General features: G+C 44.3%; 1 protein-coding gene across 2 annotated transcripts in view; it reads left to right on the top strand.

Annotated features, from left to right (window-relative positions):
• Positions 1-348: 348 nt before the first annotated feature.
• The window catches only part of ZNF143 (zinc finger protein 143), an 84,267-nt gene continuing 63,227 nt past the window's right edge, over positions 349-21,388 (top strand). The window contains exons 1-3 of one of the 2 annotated variants that reach the window (XM_045016401.1): positions 349-480; positions 20,141-20,259; positions 21,038-21,130. In XM_045016401.1, coding sequence (XP_044872336.1) covers positions 20,148-20,259; positions 21,038-21,130 — 205 coding nt within the window. In that variant the 5' untranslated portion in view covers positions 349-480; positions 20,141-20,147. Of the gene's footprint in view, positions 481-2,717; positions 3,043-20,140; positions 20,260-21,037; positions 21,131-21,388 lie in introns of those variants that run through there. The other variant, XM_045016402.1, reaches the window with a different exon arrangement.

Raw genomic sequence — 21,388 nt, 5'->3', positions numbered from 1 at the left:
CGCCCCGGCTGGATGAATAAGAGAAGCCGCAGGCCTCCGCCCGCCATAGCGCCCCGGAGCGAGCCCAGCGCTGGGAGTCCCTGAAGCGGTGCTAACTACCGTCTTTCTCCCCGGACTGTGCGGGGAAATGGCGCCCAGCTCGCTCGCTCGCTCCCTCTCTGACGCACAGGCGCCCCGCCGGCCGTGATACAAAATGGCGTCGCTGGCGGCCCCGAACCCAGCATAGCTGAGAGTCCGTGGCGCGGGGACCAGGGCCCGCGGCGCGTAGCCAATCAGGGTTGGCGCTGGGCCTCCGGCGACCAATGGAGTGTGTGGGCGGTGGTTTGTGGTGCCGGCTATCCAATGGCGGCTTGGCGAATGCTGGTTGCGGGGCCCGCACGGCTCTGGGCGGCGCTGGAGCGGGCGGGCGCTGAGGCGGCCGTTTCCTGTCCTGGTGCATGGTGGTCGGACGGAGGAATTGTTGGAAAATTTCTCGGCGAGGTTAGTATATAAATGTGTTTTTACCCAGTGTGCCTTATTCTACCCACCGCCATCTCCGGCTGGGGCCGCCTCGCCGACCCGCCGGGCCCGGCCCCTCCGCGCCGCGCGCGGGGAAGCGGAGCGGGGCAGCCAGCGAGCGGCGGCAGCGGGGCAGCGCCGAGTGACATTAATAAAGCCGCGGTTCTGCCGCCCGCCCGCCTTGTACGTTTTCCTCCCCTCCCCCATCCTGCTTTCCACAGCCGCCGCCTCAGCTGCGCCGGCGTCCTCCCCGCTGGCGCCGCCGCCTCGGGGCGCCGCTACCGAGCTCCATGACAAACATGCGGCGGGGGCTCGGGGAGGTGGCTAGGCCGGAGCGGTTGCCCCCGGTCCGCCCGCGCTCCGCGGGACAGGGGCTGAGCGTCGCCGCTCCCCGGGGGGTTGCCCTGGCCCCCGCCTCGCAGGGAAGGCGCCTCTGGCGCGCTGCGTCCTTCAGGGAGCGGGGTCGCTCCCCTGTCCGGCGCTGGGCCCGGGCGGGTGTCGGCTCCCCCGCGCGCGCTGCAGCAGCTGCCTCCCCTTGCGCGCCCCTCTGCCTCGCGGGCAGGCGTCCCGCCAGCGCCGCCTCTAGCCGCAGATGTGGGGGCAGAGGAGGCGCCCATCGCACACGCCTCGGAGTTTGTTTGTATTGCGATGCAGGCCCGGTCGTGGTGTTCACGCAAAAGGGGCTTATTGCAAACACCTTGTTCGCTTGTTTCTGTTTTAGTGTTGCCGTGTCTAAGGGATGGAGTCTCCCTAGTCCCCTGGACTCTTAATTGCCTTTTCCAAAAGTTACCCCCAGTAAATAAAATTTTGCAGGTTTTGGGGCTGGGGGTGTGTTAATTGCTACCATAGGTAACGGAGATTTATCCAGCTTGCTTCAGTTGCCCTTTCTTAAAAATGACTTGCATCTGGAGCCGATTTGGAAGCTTTAAGTCACTTTTAGGAGGTTTGCTGCAGTGACAGTGAAGGAGAGAGTTATTAAATCTGTCAATAACACAAACACTACTCCATGCTTAAGAGGGAAAGATTTACAAAAGAGCATTAAACGGAATCTCCCCCGTGAAGGGGTCTCCCGCATTGAAGAGAGTTGGGAAGCAGCTCCTTGGTGGGGAAAATGCTTTTCTGGCAGTAGTATTTATAGTGTCATAAGCATACATTCTGCTTCACTAACACAAGATGAGGTCCCTGCATTGTGTCAGATAAACCAAAATAGACTTTCTCTGCTCATAAAAATAACATACAGCTATGTTTTTAAAATAGCATTACTTCTCTTTTCTTAGCACTTTCTTCTGTCTAGAATTTGTAGCATCATATACAGTTAGAAGATCTAACTATAGAAAAAACATTACTTATACAATATATTACAATATATTTTCACAATTAAGCTACTTTATGATTTTGTTAAAATGGGTCATCTTGTAAAAATTAAGGCTTTTTTAGAAAACCTAGCAGTTACCAGTGTTCTATATATTCAAAATCTATTGTGGCTTAAATTTTAAGATAATGCAAATTTTAAATCTTTAGTAACTTGTGAAGTGTGACATACTTCTCAAATGATTCTTTTTATAGGAATTTGGTTTCTTTTTAAATTGTAAATAAAATACTTTTTCTAGGATATTTCTCAAAATTTTGGTTCCAGTGTTATAAATCTCCCATTGAATTAGAGGAGTTTTTTCTGTACTAGAAATAACATGTCATGTTGTTTCAGGTATATAATAAAAAGTTAAATTTATTTATCTTAAATAGTTTGTCTTCCTGGAGTTCAGGAATATGCATTTGGTGTATCTGCATAAAATGAGCCTTTGGTTATCAAGATATATTTTTAGAATTTCTAAGGTACAATAAAACAAGCATGCTTTAAAGGCTTAGCTTTTTAGATTTCATTTTAATCATTTAATTCTGTGAGGGCTTAATCCTCCAAGACTCACATTTTCTAGAGCAATAAGAATGAGTATTATTTTCAAAGCAGAGTGTTTCAACTTAATCAGTAAAGAAAATAAAACTATTTACTTAAGATGATACAGTGAAATACTATAAATTCATGTTAATTAAAGGATACCATATAGATAATGTTAATGTTTTACTTAGTTTATTTTACTGATGAGCACTATCCCCAGAGTTTAGTGCAGTCCATATAAATTGCCTTTCTGATAGTTGTGGAATAACATTTTACTTTTAACAGACTAGCTAAAGAATTATTATTCTGGTTTAGTTTATAAACTAATACACATGCTTAAGTGTTCACTGAACTGAGGCTTTATCACATGAATAATCTTGTATGTTTCATTGGGTCTACTCACGTTTGATTTAGTGTGCATGTGTGTATCTGTAGAATCTGAATACTTCATAAACATTAATTTATTTTCATAATACCCTGGTGAGGTAAAGTGGTAATATATCTGTTTTATAGATGAACTGAGGCTCAAAGAGATTAAGGTCAAAAGCATTCACTAATTTTGGGTGTCCAAACTGAGATGTCTCGGACCTGATTTTTCAGAGTACTCAGCATTACATAGCTCTTTCTTTGGACAAAGTACAGCTCTCTGGGTAAGTGTACGCTCCAGCCCAAGTCCAAACATCTACATTGCACTTAAGCAGACCCTTAGTGTGGGCCCTGTAAGTCTGAGTCAGCTGGTATGCGCCAACCACACATGTTTAATTGCACTCTAGACATTCCCTTATTGACTTATAGTTGTGGGTGCTCATCACTTTTGCGTTTCAGACTGGACACCCAACCAAAGAGGAACACATAATTAGTGACCACTTGTGAAAAGTTTGGTTTTGGGTGGCTTGCCCAATGTTATCATTGGCTCCCAGTTTCTCTTGTCCAGCCAGTCCCAGCCTCTCTCTTCAGCTGCTCCTAGTCCCTTCCCCTCCCTGCTGGCACGTAGTCTCAGTCTACCCCTTGCTCCCAGTCTCTCCCCTTCCAGTCTAATCTCTCTGCCTAGCTACTTTCAGTCTTTTCTCCCTAGCTGCCAGTTCCAGTCTTTCTACCAAGCCAGTACCAGTCTTATTCAGTTTGTCTCATTTCCTCCTTCAGCTCAGCTTCTCCGTATTCAGGCCAGACCTAGGGAAAACAGTTTCATCCTGGCATGCTTCAGCATGAGCAGGTAGGGGCTGACAAAGAACCCTCAAATTCACAACTTTCATGCTCAGCAAATAATGCCATAGCCAATTACTACCGGAGCTGCAACCCGTTCACCCTTATTTTTGGTCTTCATAAAAGATTTACAACATCTTTTCTCCCAATATTTTCTCTACTGACTTATTGATTGAGGATGTTTAAAAAAAATTTGTGAATTTATTGGCAAGCTGACAGCTCCTGAAACAATCCTCTTCCCAGGACAGGTGCACCATGCCATGGCAGTGTAAGTTTCCCACCCCGTCCCACTAATCTCTCTCTGCTTTTTAACTCTAGAGGTGGTCTCTCTGAGTTAAGGAATGATTCACTGTGCTTGTTGGCCTTGTCTATGCTGGAGAAATTCGTCGTGCTATTCACCCCTAATATGCCTGTAACATATCTTGTATTTGCTCATGCATTCCCTGTAGTGCACAGATGCTTGCTCCACCTTTTGAATTAGACCAGCTTTGAGGTGGGCTGACCCAAGAAGTGGTTGTCTCTCATGCCAAATCCACCAGTGTAATGCAGTTTGTATAGGATCTCTGGCATAATTATCTTAACCGTGAAAATGATCTTCCTATTAATTATCCCACAGTCCACTACTTAAGTGCCTACTATACCTTCTTAACTCTACAGCACAGGGGTCAAGGATGCTTGAAGCCACACCCTCCAGGGACCTCAACATGTTTCCCCAGGAGTTCTTTGAAATCTGACTTTAGAAAGCCTTTCAAAATCTTCCAGAAGCCACTGCTTCAGGAAGCTATTTTGGGATCTGTGGAATAGTTATCCAGAAACAGTGCATCTGTAATGGTGGAGTACCAGCACAAATATGGTCGTTGTGCTAACTGACTAAACAGCACTGCTCTTGTGAACGTGCTGCATTTTTGGTTCTTCAGTGCTGTCCTACTCATTCAGTTACCAACAGTACAATTTTCTGCTAACAAGGTTGCCAGTTGAGATGGTTTTTTTCCGTGATGTACAGCGTATTCATTTTGAACTGTGTCAAGACCACCAAAATAATTTCACTTAGGTCTTTAACCATCCTTTGCTAAGTTAAGTGCACATATTCAGGAATAGTGCTGAGTAGGCCAACTTAACGTGGATCATCCTGAATCTTATGCACTTTCTCAGCATTATTTTCTAACCTTCCCACAGTCTATTTTAAATGTCACACACTCTAAAGGGCACTCTGGGCACCATCACAGTGCAAAATTTCACCAGAATGTATTATTATTTGTACTACTGTAGCACCCAGGAGCCCTAGTCATGGATCAGAACCACACAGTGCTAGATGTACAAACCCAGGACAGAAAGATGGTTCATGCTTATACAGTTTACAATCTATAACAATAATATCAGGGAAAATAAAACTTTTTAAAAATGTCAATTGTTGTGTAACCAAACTGGTTAATAAGATTCTTTTGTATAGCATGCAAGGATTGGCAGTGCTCATATGTTCATTATTAAAGATGATTTAAACATTAAACTGAACATTGTACAATGGCCATATTTTTCTCCACTTGTGTTTGGGAGAAAAAGTATGACTGCTAGCATGGTAAAAAAGCACAAAGGGTTATGAGTCATTATCACTGCTCTCATAAGCAGGTGTAACCAGTGATGAGCTGCTAAAATCTTAACAACCGGTTCTGATTTAAGGGATGTGCCACAGCATGTATTTTTTGTACCAATAGGTTTACCATATGTCCGTATTTTCCTGGGAGGTATTTTTAAGAACTGAAAAGCGATTTAAGAACTGAAAAGCCTGATATGTCCAGGAAAATACAGATGTATGTTAACCCTACCTAAAGTTCTTTTTTAAAAAGATGGGGCTGAACTAGAAATGAGCTCCTTTTCACATGTGTGGGTCCCCGCCACTCCTTTGGGGTGTGCTAGGGTGACCAGATGTCCCAATTTTATAGAGACAGTCTCAATTTTTGGGTCTTTTTCTTATATAGGCTCCTATTACCCCTCACCCCATCCCGATTTTTCACACTTGCTGTCTGGTCACCCTAGGGTGTGCATGTGTGGGTCCCAGCTGCTCCCTACCCCCCCTCATTGAAACAGGTGTGTAGGGTTACTGCCCTGAGAACTGCAAGGCACCAGTGGATGTGGGGCTGACTGCAGACAGGGGCGTGGGGCAGGGCTAGGTGGAGGCAGGGAGTGTGACATGGGCTGGCTGCAACAGGGGCTGGCTGTGGGCAGGTGATGCTGGCAGGGGCTGGCTGCGGGCAGGGGCTGGCTGCGGGCAGGGAAGGCGTGGGGGGGGGGCGGTACTCACACTGGGAGAGCGGCTGGGATCAGCCCAAGCAGCAGAACGCAGCCGGGGACTCACCAGGCAGCAGCAGGACCCCTATGGCCAGAGGTCCAAGGAGCAGCAGCAACAGGGCCAGGAGGCAGCCAACATGGTTCCCGCAGCACAGCGCAGCGCCCTCCTGGCGGGAGGAGGAATTACAGGCTTCCCGGCCAGAGCCCATCAAAGCTTCCCTTGCAGGGAAGCCAGTTAACAAGGGGTTCTAAAACCGCTTCTAAATTTAACAACCAGTTCATGCGAACCGGTGCGAACCGGCTCCAGCTCACCCCTGGGTGTAACTACACTGAAGTTAAAGGTGCAGCCGCCTATGGCAATGATAACCTTGGTCTTGTACTTGTATCTTATTTGCAAGGGAATCTCAAAACTAGCAGCATTGTATTACCCCAGAGAAGAACTAACAAGCCTCAGCTTCTTGTGCAAAAAAGCTGAAGTGCCATACAAAGGCCAAAATGTGATCTAGAATTTGGCCAGAGTCTCTGACATGGGAGAGCCAACTCTCATCCACTTAGCTACACTGACTTTCAGAATGAATGTACCATACCTATATGCATGGCAGTATTGTCTGAAACCATAGTGACCTCCAGAGCCAGAAATAGAAACCCATGATTCTTGATTCCCAACATTCCTTTGCTGTCTAGCAAATAGTTGTGTAAGATACTTTTAAAAATGCATGTCTCCCCTCCTTCTAACTGCTGGTCTACATAGAGGTTAACAGCCAAGTACTGCTACCAGTTTCTCCTTTAGCTCAACTGGTGGAGGTTTGTGCTGTTGATTTGAAAATTATGCATTACAATCCTATTAATGATCCATGCAAAGGATCAGTCTGATTCCATGTGATAACTTCTGTTTCTTCTCGGTTTGCTTTATAAAACCCTAGGAAATTACGTATACAAATTATGTTGAAAGAAAGTTAAGGTTGCAAAGTCAAGGACTCAGAAATGAGGAACTACCAGTATTAAGGATGTGTGCGCAAACTTATTTTATCTTCACTGTGCATATGCGCTATATAGTCTTTACATAATCATATTCTGTCTGTTTCACAGGACCCATGCCACATTTAGTGCACAGGTTAGACATCTAATGAGGCAAAGAGTTGCAAGAAGAGAAGGAATATTTTCTTGTGTTCAGAGCACTAGATTGGGATCTTTGAGAGCTGGATTCTGTTTCTTGTTCCGCCACAGACTTTCTATGCAGTGTTAGCCAAAGCTATCATAATATATACATAGACCAGGGAACTGAAATAAAATTGCACAGACAACCTTAATTCTAGCATTTCTTAATTTTTCAATGGCTAACTATAATACTGTTTTGACATATTATGTATAATTTATAACTTGTGTTCAGGCAGCCTCTATTCTAGACTCTTAGGTGTCATTGAGTTCTCCAAGCAATTGTCAGTCCTGACCTTCTGCATTAAGGTCTGGAGTTTTATGATCTGTATAGTACGATTTCAGGATTAACACTTTTGTGTGTCACTCTGAAGCCTATTTTATGTCTGTAGTGTCAGTGTGAAGCAATGGAAACTGCTACAAGCCTGTTTGAGGGCTCCTTTTATTCAGAATATCACCAAATTAAAACATAACTGGGTTTTGCTGTCTGTGACACATTACTAAGGGTACAATCTAGACTGTTGAACAGCTATATCTCCTCAATTCTCCAGCCTGGGGTGCCTTTTACATTGGTTCATTGTGAGAGCAACTGCTCCTGGTTTGCTCATGCACAGCTTCCACCATGTAAATTACTTCCAGTTATACTGTATGAGTGCTATGGCCAGCCACTCTTGAATTACACTGCAGAGCAACACCAGCAAATTCCCAGTCCCAAACTTTCCCCCAGAAATGTGAATCTTGTACTGCCTAACCCACTCCCGGATAACACAAGCTCATATAAAGTCTGTTATTTTATTAATAGAAAAAGTGTACAAATCCTGTTGTCTCAAATAGAGTTTTCCAAACACTTCAGTCCAATATCACTGTTTAGATAAAATGATAAAACAAGTTTATTAACTACAGAAAGATAGATTTTTAAGTGATTACAAATAATGAGGCCTAAAAGTCAGAATTTGGTTACAAAGAAATAAAAGGTAAAACACAACTAATACCCAATTTAACAAGCTTAAGTAAATTCAGAGCAAAAGGTCTCTCTCACTACATGCTTCAGCAGCTTCACTGGCTGAATTCCTTTCAGACAGGATCCCTCCCTCAGTCCAAAGCTGTTTCTTTGTTCCTCAGGTGTTGTGACTGCCATGGGTAGAGAGAAAGGGTGGAATAACTTGAGGTCTCGGTTCTCCATTCTTATACTTTCCTCCTCTTTGAGAATCATCTCCAGCTGGGGTTCAGGAGACAGAAAGTCTGGGGGGATGGGAACCTCCTGCTGTTTCTTTGCCAAGATGTAAATTTCTCATTCACCCCTTTCCCTGCCAAAGAATGGCCACCTAACAAGGTGATGGTTGGATTTTGTTGACACCTGGCTGAGGATTTTTTGTCTTTGAGGAACTAGTTTGTGGTTGCTTCCACAGATTTAAAATATGTCTTAGGGCACATCTTCACGAGCCCTGGTGGCAGCACTTTAACGTGGCTGTGAGGTAATGTCACTGAAAAAACCACCTGTGTGAGCGGAGTAGCTACCAGTGCTGGGAGTGTGGCTACCAGAGCTATAGTACTGCCTACACCGCTACGTACGGTGACTAGACAGCAAATGTGAAAAATTGGGACGGGGATGGGGGTAATAGGAGCCTATATAAGAAAAAGACCCCAGAATCAGGACTGTCCCTATAATATCGGGGCATCTGGTCACCCTACTGCCACGGTACAGCGCTGAAACTTGCAGCGCTCAGGTGGGTGTTTTTTCACATCCCTGAGTGAGAAAGTTACAGCACTGTAAAGTGCTAGTGTAGACAAACCCTTAGTAACATCATACAGTAGAATCTTTTAACTTTACATACTATGTTGCCACACATTTTACCAGGACAATAATGATTAGCAAATTCAGAGTTTGCAAGTGATACCTTGCAAGGCAGAGTTTGTACAAAATTTATCATAGTCTTGAAAAAGGGGTGAACATAGGGTTAAAGACTGACAGTCTGTCACCATCCAATTTTTAAATTCTTAGTCATTTTAATTTTACGTGTTACACCTGTGTGGTTTTCAGCTACCTATGTCATGCCAAGAGTTCTAGACCATTGTAATAGCAGAAGTAATTCAGCCAATCACTATCCTTACTCTGCAGCTAATTTGCATGCACCAGGTTGCATCAGGGAGACTGCGCCTGTGGTGGATTCCTTGGTCAAACTGCCACTCCACGTACTGCCAGCACAAACCTTAAAGCACAACACAAACAGCATACACAATAATCCCCAAAACACCCAGCCTCTCACTGCAGCACGTATCACTCATTCTCCACCCACACAAATCAACACAGAATCCCCCAGCACTACTACCCAGACACAAATCAGTGCAACCACCACACACAGCCCCTCGCTGCAGCATACACATATTACTTGCTACCTGCACAAATCAACAACATGCAAACTCGCCACCCTCGCTCATACTTATCATAAAACCATAAATGAGTGGCAAAAGGCCATCACTAATGCATGTTAATTGCCAATTAACTTGTAACCAACATGTTAATCATAGTAACTGTAAATGCTAATATAGACACTTCACAAAATGAGTTGTGCCCTGGAATAAACATTTGTTAAGTGTCTGCTTTAGTGTTTGCAATTGGGTGAGAAGCTGTACAGAAGTGTTACAACATGACTGAACATGCTAGTCTAGACAAAGCCTAAATATTTTTGACAGGGACAACTCCTCAAAAGTATTTAGGCAAGATAGGAAACTGAATACTTTAGAGGATCTGTGTCTCAGTGTTCTAAAATACATGCAGTGACCCCTTACAGTGATCTGCAATTTTGTCAATCATAGGCTCTCAGTTTCACAAGCCTCATCGATGAAAGCCGGTATCGTTTCTTTATTTCTGTTCTGTGTTATAGGGCTACGTGTCTTTTATCATTCTGGTTGTAGTTTTATAGTCCTGTTTTCATAAGATTTTTTAAAATATATTAAATTATTGTACGGCACCACAGGTGTTATAAATAAAATTAATATTTATTATTCCAGACCCTTCACAATACCATTTACAAGGACAGAGAATAACTAGCAGCTAACCTACCTTTCCAGGTTGATTTTCTCAGGCTTTTTACCCCCTCTACCCTCAGTTTTTCTTTGGTCTTTTAGTTTCCTCTTGCTCTCTCATCAGCTCACTTTTCCTTCCCCGACATTGCTGTTATTACAAATTTTACTTGTTAGCTTCTCCTCAGTGACTGCCTTGTTTCCCCTCTCTATGTGGGGATCCTGCTATTGTCATTACCCTTTTTTCAATTATCTTTGTCTAACCTCCCTATGGCAACAGTAGATGCCAAATTCCAGCTTCCCATTTCTCAACTGACCTTCCCATTCCCAACTGTCTCTTTGCCAGCTGTCATTCCCATTTGTCCAGTTCTCAACTGCCTACCTCCCTCCAGCCACATTCCTAGCTGCTGATTTCCTAGGTGCTCATAACCCAATTGCCACTCCCATTCCCTAATGTCCATTTTCTAACTAACACGGTTGCTCCCAACCAGTGGCGGCTCCAGGCACCAGCACTCCAAACGCGTGCCTGGGGCGGCAAGCCACGAGGGGCGCCCTGCCGGTCCCTGCGAGGGCGGCAGTCAGGCAGCCTTTGGTGGCTTGCCTGCAGGAGGTCTGCTGGTCCCGTGGATTTGGCGGCAATTTGGCGGTGGGTACGCCAAAGCCGTGGGACCAGCGGACCTCCCGCAGGCAAGCCGCCGAAGGCAGCCTGCCTGCCGTGTTGGGGCGGCAAAAAAGCTAGAGCTGCCCCTGCTCTCAACTGCCTAAATTCCAGCTGCTACTCTTGATCTCTGCTGCCCAGTGCTCAGCTGACACTCCTAATGCCAGCTGCTGCTTCCAGCTCCCATAGAACCATCTGATTTAAACATTTCATCCCTTCTCCAACTAAAGGAAAAGAACCCAAAATATTCTGCTGCTTGTTTGAGTACATAAGCATGTTACATAGGCATCTTATTTGACTGCTGCTGCACTCTCCATTATTCATGATAAATCCAATAATTCTTTCCTCCAACTTAATGCAAGTTCAAAGCTTCTTTTTTTTTAATAAAATGTTCATTGCTCTACATTTATGGAAGGTAAATTTTGTCTATCAGTTGCCAGTGTTTAAAGTCCATTTGGATTTTACATTTCTCTGTAGGTTTTCTACACTGAACCCCCCACAGTGCCAGCAGCAGACTTTACTCATTCATTGGCCAGGTCCGCCTCCAAATCATTATAGGCTAGTTTTACTGCCTCTTGTTAAGGTTTCCAGACACATTGTATTATAAGATCGTGTTTTCAGTTGCTTAGCCAAACTTTAACCAGCATTTTCCATGTAAGGTGTCTCAGGCTGAATTTTTTGGGAAAATTTCAGACAAAATGGGTCAACTGTTTCCAAGAATGAAAGAAGGGAAAAATACATTGTTTTGCCCCTATTAAAAATTTTGTGAGGACTTTTCTTTAAAATGATCAAGTAGCGTGCAGCATAACAGGGGCTTGAAATTTGGAAGGGGTTGCCTTTGTGTGAGGAACATGTCTTTTGCTGTAAAAATAAGCTCAAATTTGGCGAAGTTATAAGCCTTTGGAAAATTCAGCTCAAACACTCAGTAGAGACTCGCTAGAGTTTAACAACAAAAATCTCTGAAGATTTTGTTCTCATTGTGCATGTTCAAGCCTCTTAGCTTCTAGAACTGACCAGACTGCCTATGTGTCACCCTCACAGAGCATCTGAGCATGGTCCATTCCCTCACGGCTACGTGTGACTGGACTGCACATTCATAGCAATGACAGTGACTAAGTGTGCTTTAGCCCAAAGCTAAAGTCGGAGAAAGGCTTTCTCTGTAATGGCTTCTCTCACAGGCTCTGGGCTGGAGTTGAGCAGGGCACTGGATCAGGGAAGACTAGGACTGGGTGCCAGTGAGAGTAAATGGATGGGGGGAAATGGATATCTGATGGCATGATGGGGACAACACTGAGATTGGATGAGGCGCTGGGGTAAGGAGAGGAGACTGGGACTGGTTGGAGGAGGAACCAGTGAGGGGGAGCAGAGGTAGGGGGAGAAGAGAGACAGATCTGACAAGGACCTGGGGTGCGTGTGGTGGGGAGAACTGGCATTGGCCAGGCAAAGAAACTGATACAAGGAGGGGATGAGGTGAATGAGGTTGGATGAGGAACCGAGTGAAGGAGACTAGTTAGGAGCTATTGGGGTGGGGAAGAGACAGTTCAGGCAAAGAGCTGGTAGCTGGCGATTGGGACTGAGAGTTGTGAGGGAAGATGAGGACTCAGACAGAGAACCCAGAGGGGGAGACTAGGATGAGAAGCCTGAAGAGTGGGAGTGTCTAGACAGGGAGTCTGTGACCGTGACAGGGAGCCAAGAGAAAAAACAGGACTGGGATGGGCTGGAGGGGACTGGGCAGAAAGTCTGAAGATTGCGGGAAATGAGCCCGTGTCCACTAGAACACACTTTCCTCCAGAGTGTGGAATGGTACCTAAGATTCCTCAGTCTCCCCATTTCTCGACTGTCAGCAAATATCTGTGAAACCCACTGGGAAACTGTACATTTCATCTGTCTCTAGTGTTGGTCCACACAGAGAATGATAATCTACTACTGTTATCAGCTGGCTCGAGTAGCAGAGGTCTGTGTGGAGAATCTGAAGATTCCAGCCCTGCTCATGAATTGTGGGGGTCAGTATGATGCCACATGATGAAATTTCTGGGGTTTTTGGGTTTTTTTCTAACTTGCTTTTTAGAAACCTAGCAAATTACACACACAGAGCTATGTTAAAAGAACATTATTAAAGTTACGAAGTCCAGCAAACAAACTTTACAAAATGCCAGAATTAAGGTTGCCTTTGCTACCTTAATTTGGCCTACTTGTGCATATGCATTATGATAGTCTTTAATTACATGATCCCATACAGTAGAACACAAGAGTTTATGAACTGACTGGTCAACCACATGCCTCATTTGAACCAGAAGTATGCAATCAGACAGCAGCAGAGACAAAAAAAGGCTAATACAGTACTGTGTTAAACATAAACTAGTAAAAAAAAGATTTGACAAGGTAAGGAAACTTTCTGTGCTTGTTTCATTTAAATTAAGATGGTTAAAAGCCACATTTTTCTTCTGCATAGTAAAGTTTCAAAGCTGTTTAAGTCAATGTTCAGTTGTAAACAACCATAACGTTTTGTTCAGACTTACAGACATGTCAGGAATGGAGATTGTTCGTAAGTCTGAAGTGTTCATAACGCTGAGGTTCTAGTGTACTATTTTTTGACTCATTCAGTGCCGAGGACAGATCGTATTCTAGGGATGTCAGAGTTATACAGTGAAGAAGACTGTTGACTTTAGGCCTCCTGTCTTATTTGTTTCAGAAATTGGAAGGAATGTAATGAATGAGGCAGGGAGTTGCAGGAAGAGAAAAGATGGTCTCATGGTTAAGGCCCTGGCAAGTCAATGCTGCCCTGAATAATTGGATTTTATCCCTGCCTCTGCCTCAGAGTTCTTGGTGCAATGCTAGTCAGATGACTTAAACCAAACTTTTCAAACGTGGTCACTAATTGTGTCATCCTCATTTTCTGGGTTCCCAGCTTGAGACCTGGGGTCTAATTTGCAGAAATGCTGAGCACTCACAGCTGTAGTTGAAAGCACAGCTCCCACTGATTTGGCCAAATAAGGTACTATCTAATGCTAAGTACTCTGAAAAATCAGATGCTAGAAATCTGTTTGGATGCCCACAATTACTGGATGCTTTTGGCCTGAGACAGTTCCCCATCTGTAGTACACTCCTGATGGGGGTGTTATGAATACATCTACACAGCAAAATAAAAAAACCAAATAAATCCACAGTAGTGAGTCTCAGAGCCGGGTTCCACTGACTCACTTGGAGCTAAAAAAAGCAGTGTAGTTTTTTGGGCCAAGGCTGGAGACTGGGCTCTGAAACCCAGTGGGGAAGGAGCATCTTGGAGCTTAGACTCCAAATTGAGCCCAAATATCTATATTGCTATTTTTAGCCCCACCGCATGAGCCTAGGGAGCTTGAGTCAGCTGACCTGGGCTCTGAGACTCACTGCTGTCGCTGTGTTTTATTAAAACAACAAGGACTTAAAGACTAACAGATTTATTTGGGCATAAGCTTTCATGGGTAAAAAAACCTCACTTCTTCAGATGCATGGAATCAGGGTTTTATTGTTTTCTGTGTAGAGGTACCCTGTTACTAAGTGAAGAATGCCATAAAAAAGCCCATGAGGAAGTTAATTCTGTCTTCTGAGCGTAGTATGTAGTAAATAAGGCTTAAAGGCCACACATTAAAAAATGTGGATAAACCAAAATATTGAATAGCTACTCTTCAATTGAATACTGCCCATCCCGGGCAATGCATGAGGCAGGGGTCCTATGGAAACAATAATACATGATTATGTAATTAGAACATTATAATAATACATAGGCACAAGGAACCTGAATTAAGGATGCAGAGATGACCCTAACTCTGGCATTTTCTAACTTTTGAGTGCTTGACTTCGCAAGCCTAATAGCGTTCTTTTCACTTAGGGTTCTTGTGTCTAACTGAGTATATTAAACAGTGGTGGCTTCTGTAACAACCATTAGGTTACCCTTGCTGTCAACCTCAGTCTGCACTGAGTTGTCAGAAGTTCACTGACTCTTTGTTTTTAATTTTTTTTAATCCACTGTAGTTTTTCCCTTTGTCCTCTTGTGGAGAGACTTTATAAAATATTTTGAATATTTTGAAAATTCAAGTAAATAATTGTGACTAGATCACTGAAATTTATTTTTTTTCTGCAGATAAAAGCAGATGTTTTATCATACAACAGGCATGATGATTTGACCCTGTCAGGCTATACTTCTTATTTAAGTGTTCCATTCTGTAATCCTGCTGTATTCTCATGATCTCCCTTGCCTTTTTTTTAAAAAGACAAATACCATATTAGCAACTTTCCAGTTTTCAGCTACAGCAGGCCTTTTGAAGGATGTATTGTATGAATATAAGAGAGGCAACACAATCCAGTGAACTGAGCACTGGGCTGATGGCCAGGACCTCCTTCATTCTAATCCTTGCCAGATTCAGAATGTAGTCATGGGCAAGATAAGTAACTTCCTTGCTTCTGTCCTCCCATCTGTAGAATGGTGATAGTTACTTAGCAACCTATTTGAGAGAGGTGCCTTGAAAATTAATTAGTTACTCAGAGTGTTCTCCAGTCATTATGTAAAGCACTGTGCAAGTGCTAAGAATTTAGACCATCATCATTAATAATAATTAATTTAATTAACTTTTAGATGGCACTTTTCATCTTTAAATCTCAAAGCTCTTTACAAAGGAAGTCAGTATCACTATCTCTATTTTACAAATGGGGAAATTGAAGTGAGGGGGGGAAAGTGACTTGTCCATGGTCACTCAGCAGGCCAGTCGATTGTGTGTGTCCCTACTAAGCGCATTAAGTTGGCGGTGTGCGTCCACAGTACTGAGGCTAGCATCGACTTCCGAAGTGTTGCATGGTGGGTAGCTATCCCACAGTTCCCGCAGTCTCCGCTGCCCATTGGAATTCTGGGTTGAGCTCGCAATGCCTGATGGGGCAAAAACATTGTTGTGGTGGTTTTGGGTGCATGTCGTCAGCCGCTCCCCCCCCCCCCCCCCGCAATTAAAGCAATGGCAGACAATCATTTTGCACCTTTTTTCCGTGCGGGTGCCGTATTGCTTTCAGCTGATGGTGCAGTAGGACTGCTAACCATCGAACAACTGCTTCTGCTGCCACTCTGCTCTCCTGCTCTGGCTGCAGACAGTGCAATAGGTCAGAAAAACTGGCATTCCAGCTGCCGCTGCCACTCAGCTCTCCAGCTCTGGCTACAAATGGTGCAATAGGTCGGAAAAACTGGCATTCCAACCACCGCTGCCACTCTGCTGTCCTGCTCTGGCCGCAGACGGTGCAATAGGTCGAAAAAACTGGCATTCCAACCACTGCTTCCGCTGCTATTCTGCTCTCCTGTCTCGATCGATAGCGAATTTCTCCATGTTGGCTGTCATGGGCTCCCGCTTCCGCTGCAACTCTGCTCTCCTGCTCTCATGAATCCACCTCGCAGGTCCGCTCGTTGTTCTCTATAAATACCTATTCTTGTAGCATCTCTCTATAAATATCTATTCCGTCATCCACCGCTTCCGCTGCTACTCTGTTCTCCTGTCTCGATCGATAGCGAATTTCTCCATGTTGGCTGTCATAGACTCCTGTTTCCACTGCAACTGTGCTCTCATGAATCCACCTCGCAGGTCCTCTCGTGGTTCTTTATAAATATGTATTCTTGTGGCATCTCTCTATAAATATCTATTCCGTCATCCGCCGCTTCCGCTGGATCTCTGCTCTCCTCCATACCACCGCAAGCATGGAGCCCGCTCAGATCACCGCAGCAGTTATCACCGTTGTAAACATCTTGCACATTATCCTGCAGTATATGCAGAACCAGAACCTGCAAAAGCAGGTGAGGAGGTGACGGCAACGCAGTGATGAGAGTGATGAGGACATGGACACAGACTTCTCTCAAAGCACGGGCCCTGGCAATGTGGACATCATGGTGCTAATGGGGCAGATTCATGCCGTGGAACGCCAGTTCTGGGCCCAGGAAACAAGCACAGACTGGTGGGACCACACTCAGTGGCTGCAAAACTTTTGCATGCGTAAGGGCACTTTCATGGAACTTTGTGACTTGCTTTCCCCTGCCCTGAAGCGCAAGAATACCAAGATGAGAGCAGCCCTCACAGTTGAGAAGCGAGTGGCGATAGCCCTGTGGAAGCTTGCAACGCCAGACAGCTACCGGTCAGTCGGGAATCAATTTAGAGTGGGCAAATCTACTGTGGGGGCTGCTGTGATCCAAGTAGCCAACGCAATCACTGAGCTGCTGCTATCAAGGGTAGTGACTCTGGGAAATGTGCAGGTTATAGTGGATGGCTTTGCTGCAATGGGATTCCCTAACTGTGGAGGGGCGATAGACAGAACACATATCCCTATCTTGGGACCAGAGCACCAAGGCAGCCAGTACATAAACCGCAAGGGGTACTTTTCAATGGTGCTGCAAGCACTGGTGGATCACAAGGGACAACATCAATGTGGGATGGCCAAGAAAGGTACATGACGCTCACTTCTTCAGGAACTCTGGTCTGTCTGAATGGCTGCAGGAAGGGACTTACTTTCCAGACCAGAAAATAACCGTTGGGGATGTTGAAATGCTATAGTTATCCTTGGGGACCCAGCCTACTCCTTAATGCCATGGCTCATGAAGCCATACACAAGCACCCTCGACAGTAGTCAGGAGCTGTTCAACTATAGGCTGAGTAAGTGCAGAATGGTGGTAGAATGTGCAATTGGACATTTAAAAGTGCACTGGCGCAGTTTACTGACTCGGTTAGACCTCAGCGAAACCAATATTCCCATTGTTATTACTGCTTGCTGTGTGCTCCACAATTTCTGTGAGAGTAAGGGGGAGACGTTTATAGCGGGGTGGGAGGTTGAGGCAAATCGCCTGGCCGCTAATTACACGCAGCCAGACACCAGGGTGATTAGAAGAGCACAGCAGGGCGTGCTGCGCATCAGAGAAGCTTTGAAAACCAGTTTCATGACTGGCCAGGCTACGGTGTGACAGTTCTGTTTGTTTCTCCTTGATGAAAACCCACCCCCATGGTTCACTCTACTTCCCTGTAAAACAACCGCCCTCCCCTCCCCCCTTCGATCACTGCTTGCAGAGGCAATAAAGTCATTGTTGTTTCAAATTCATGCATTCTTTATTAATTAGATACACAAATAGGGAGATAACTCCCAAGGTAGCCCAGATGGGGTGGGGGAGGAGGGAAGGCCTCACTGCACTTCACAACTTATTGAATGCCAGCCTTCTGTTGCTTGGGCAATCTTCTGGGGTGGAGTGGTTGGGTGCCCGGAGCCCCTCTTCCCCGCATTCTTGGGCGTCTGGGTGAGGAGGCTATGGAACTTGGGGAGGAGGGTGGTCGGTTACACAGGGGCTGAAGCGGTGGTCTGTGCTCCTGCTGCCTTTCCTGCAGCTCAGCCATATGCCGGAATATATCAGTTTGATTCTCCAGTAGCCTCAGCATTGCCTCCTGCCTCCTCTCATCATGCTGCTGCCACCTTTCCTCTTGCTCCAGCCATCTGTCCTCTCGTGCGTCCCTCCTGTCCTCACATTCATTTTGTGCTTTCCTGGACTCTGACATTGTCTGCCTCCACACATTTTGCTGGGCTCTTTCAGTGCGGGAGGACTGCATGAGCTTGAGAACATTTCATCACGAGTGTGTTTTTTTTCACCACCTTATCTGTGTTAGCCTTTGGGACAGAGATGATAGGGGGAGTGTTGAAACATTTGCAGCTGTGGTAGGGGGAAATAAAAGGGAGAGTAGTATTTAAAAAGACACATTTTAGAGTACAAGGTCACATTTTGCCTCTTATATTGAGGGCCTGCCGGTTTGGTGTGTGAGATCACACACACAGGGCTGGGCAACAGAATTCGGCTTGCAGGCAGCCATCGTAAGCCACAGTCTTTTGGTTTCTTTAATTCTTCAGGGCAAATTTATTATTAAACACGCTTGCTTTTAAATCATGTATTATATTTACAAAGGTACACTCACAGAAGTCTCTTCTCCACATTCAAGGTCCAGGAGCCCGCCTTGGGAGGGTTGGGAGTATATTGGCTCCAGGGTGATAAACGGTTCCTGCTGTCAGGGAGAACGGTTTCTCCGCTTGCTTGCTGTGTGCTATCTTCAACCTTCTCCTCCTCATATCATCCTCGTCCCCAAAATCCTCATCCCAGAGACTCCCCCCTTGCAGGAGTCCAGGAACAGGGGTGGGGTAGTGGTGGGGGCACCCCCTAGAATTGCATGGAGGTCATCATAGAAGCGGCATGCTGGGGTTCTGACCCGGAGCAGCTGTTTGCCTCTTTAGTTTTTTGGTAGGCTTGCCTCAGCTCCTTAAGTTTCATGCGGCACTGCTGCAGGTCCCTGTTATAGCCTCTATCCTTCATGTCCTAGGAGATTTTTTCAAATATTTTGGCATGTTGTCTTTTGGAATGGAGTTCGGATAGCACAGATTCGTCTCCCCATACAGCGATCAGATCCAGTACCTCCCATTCGGTCCAGGCTGGAGCTCTTTCGCGATTCTGGGACTCCATGGTCACCTCTGCTGATGAGATCTGCATGGTCACCTGTGCTGATCAGTTTGCCACGCTGACCAAACAGGAAATGAAATTCAAAAGTTCCTGGGGCTTTTCCTGTGTACCTGGCCAGTGCATCTGAATTGAAAGTGGTGTCCAGAGCGGTCACAATGGAGCACTCTGGGATAGCTCCCGAAGGCCAATACCGTCAAATTGTGTCCACGCTATCCAAAATTTGACCCAGCAATGCCGATTTCAGCGCTAATTTCCTCGTCGGGGAGGAGTACAAAAATAGATTTTAAGCACCCTTTAAGTGGACAAAAATGGCTTCATCATGTGGACGGGTGCAGGGTTAAGGCTGCTAAATTCGACCTAAACTCGTAGTGTAGACCAGGGCTTAGTCTTACTGTTGAGCAGTTACTTGCAGTTACTTGCATGGGTAGTCCAATTGACTTTTTAATAGGACTCACAAGGGGTTCTCCATATGGCCATGTGTGATTTGTTAAAGTTGTTGTTTTTAAGTCTGAAAAGAAATTATAGTACAGTGTAAACTGGCCCAAATACTTTTTATAGCTTAGTAAGCCTTAATTTGTGATATAATTCCTAAAGTTTAATTGAAGTATAAATAGAGTCAGACCCACCTAAAATCTAGCAATTACTCTGTGATAAAGTTCATGAAAATAATAGTTGGCCATTTCATATAGCACTTTTTTCATCTTTTAAGCACTTTCCTGAAACTAATAAATATTTGTACCATCTCTGTGAGGTAGGTAAGACAAAATATCCGTACACACTAAGTAAAATTCTGGTTAAAGTAGGATTGTTTTTAACCTCTAGGATTTGTGCGTCATCCAGAAAATGGAATAAAATTTCACATAAAATTTCTTGATGTCACTCCTTATGGTTCTGAGTCTTTATGTTTTGTAAACTTGCTATTTGTTTCCAGATAAGCCATGTTATTAGCCCAGATAAATCGAGACTCTCAGGGAATGACTGAGTTTTCTGGAGGAGGGATGGAGGCTCAGCATGTAACTCTCTGTTTGACAGAAGCAGTAGCTGTGCAAGGTGAGCATTCAGGTTAAAGTATCTCCACATCATCATGCAGTTTTACATTCAGAAAAAGCAGATTATGTACCCTGTTGAACTTTTAAACTTTGGAGTGATGTTATGTATTGCAAATGGAGAAAATTTTAAAAAAAAAACCAAATTGGTTTTCGATAGTGTATTTGATTAATCTGAAATTTAATTTAATTCTGAAATGAAATTATTGCTTAATTAAAATAATAATTGCATTTGCGGTATAAAATTTGATTCCAATCAAATTAAAATATAGCATTACGATTTTAGATTATTTTGTACATCATTTACATATAATATGGAATTACCATTCTTTCTGTAAAACTGAGTCTGTGTGTTTTAAGATTGATATTAACATGTTGATGCTTTTTGGGCCATGCTTAATATTTATAAAAGTATAAAACTTTTTGCCTAATTACTATATTTTATTCAAAATGGTGCACAGAACAATGATTAACATTACGTACATGTAATACTGCCGTTTCTCATGATTTTACTGTGTCTTCGATGTTAGATGTTCTTCTTAAAGCCCGAGTTTTCAAGCCATTTTATTACATGAGAATTTCAGCTTTTATTTAAAATAAAACATTTTGGTTCTCATGCTTATGGATAAAAACTTAATGTGACCTCAGTGTATCCCAAAGGTTCAAAATCAAAAGGCTAATAAAAAGCTTTTAAGTCAATCTTATGATTTTTTGGGGCTTGGCTCACAATTTTAGAGCGTATGAAGTTGGCAATACTGTAAATAAACTTCTTTCCCCAATAGATGGTGACAATTTAGAAAACATGGAAGGTGTAAGTTTGCAGGCAGTTACGCTTGCTGATGGCTCCACTGCTTACATACAGCACAATTCTAAAGGTATGTGCCTGACTAAAAATCAATAATTCTTCACTGTACATAAGAACAGCCATACTGGGTCAGACCAAAGGTCCATCTAGCCCAGTATCCTGTCTTCCGACAGTGGCTAATGCCAGGTGCTTCAGAGTATTCATTAGCACCCAGTACGATGGGGATTTGATCCCAACTGGGGTCTTTGAGCCCTACTATAAATTAAATATTTACTACTTATACTAGTACCAGTACAAAAACCAATACTAACTACAGAACAGGGAAGTC

The sequence above is a fragment of the Mauremys mutica genome, chromosome 4 (assembly GCF_020497125.1).
Source record: "Mauremys mutica isolate MM-2020 ecotype Southern chromosome 4, ASM2049712v1, whole genome shotgun sequence".
In the NCBI taxonomy this organism is placed as follows: domain Eukaryota; kingdom Metazoa; phylum Chordata; order Testudines; family Geoemydidae; genus Mauremys; species Mauremys mutica.
This window is presented reverse-complemented; position numbering and strand designations above follow the sequence as displayed.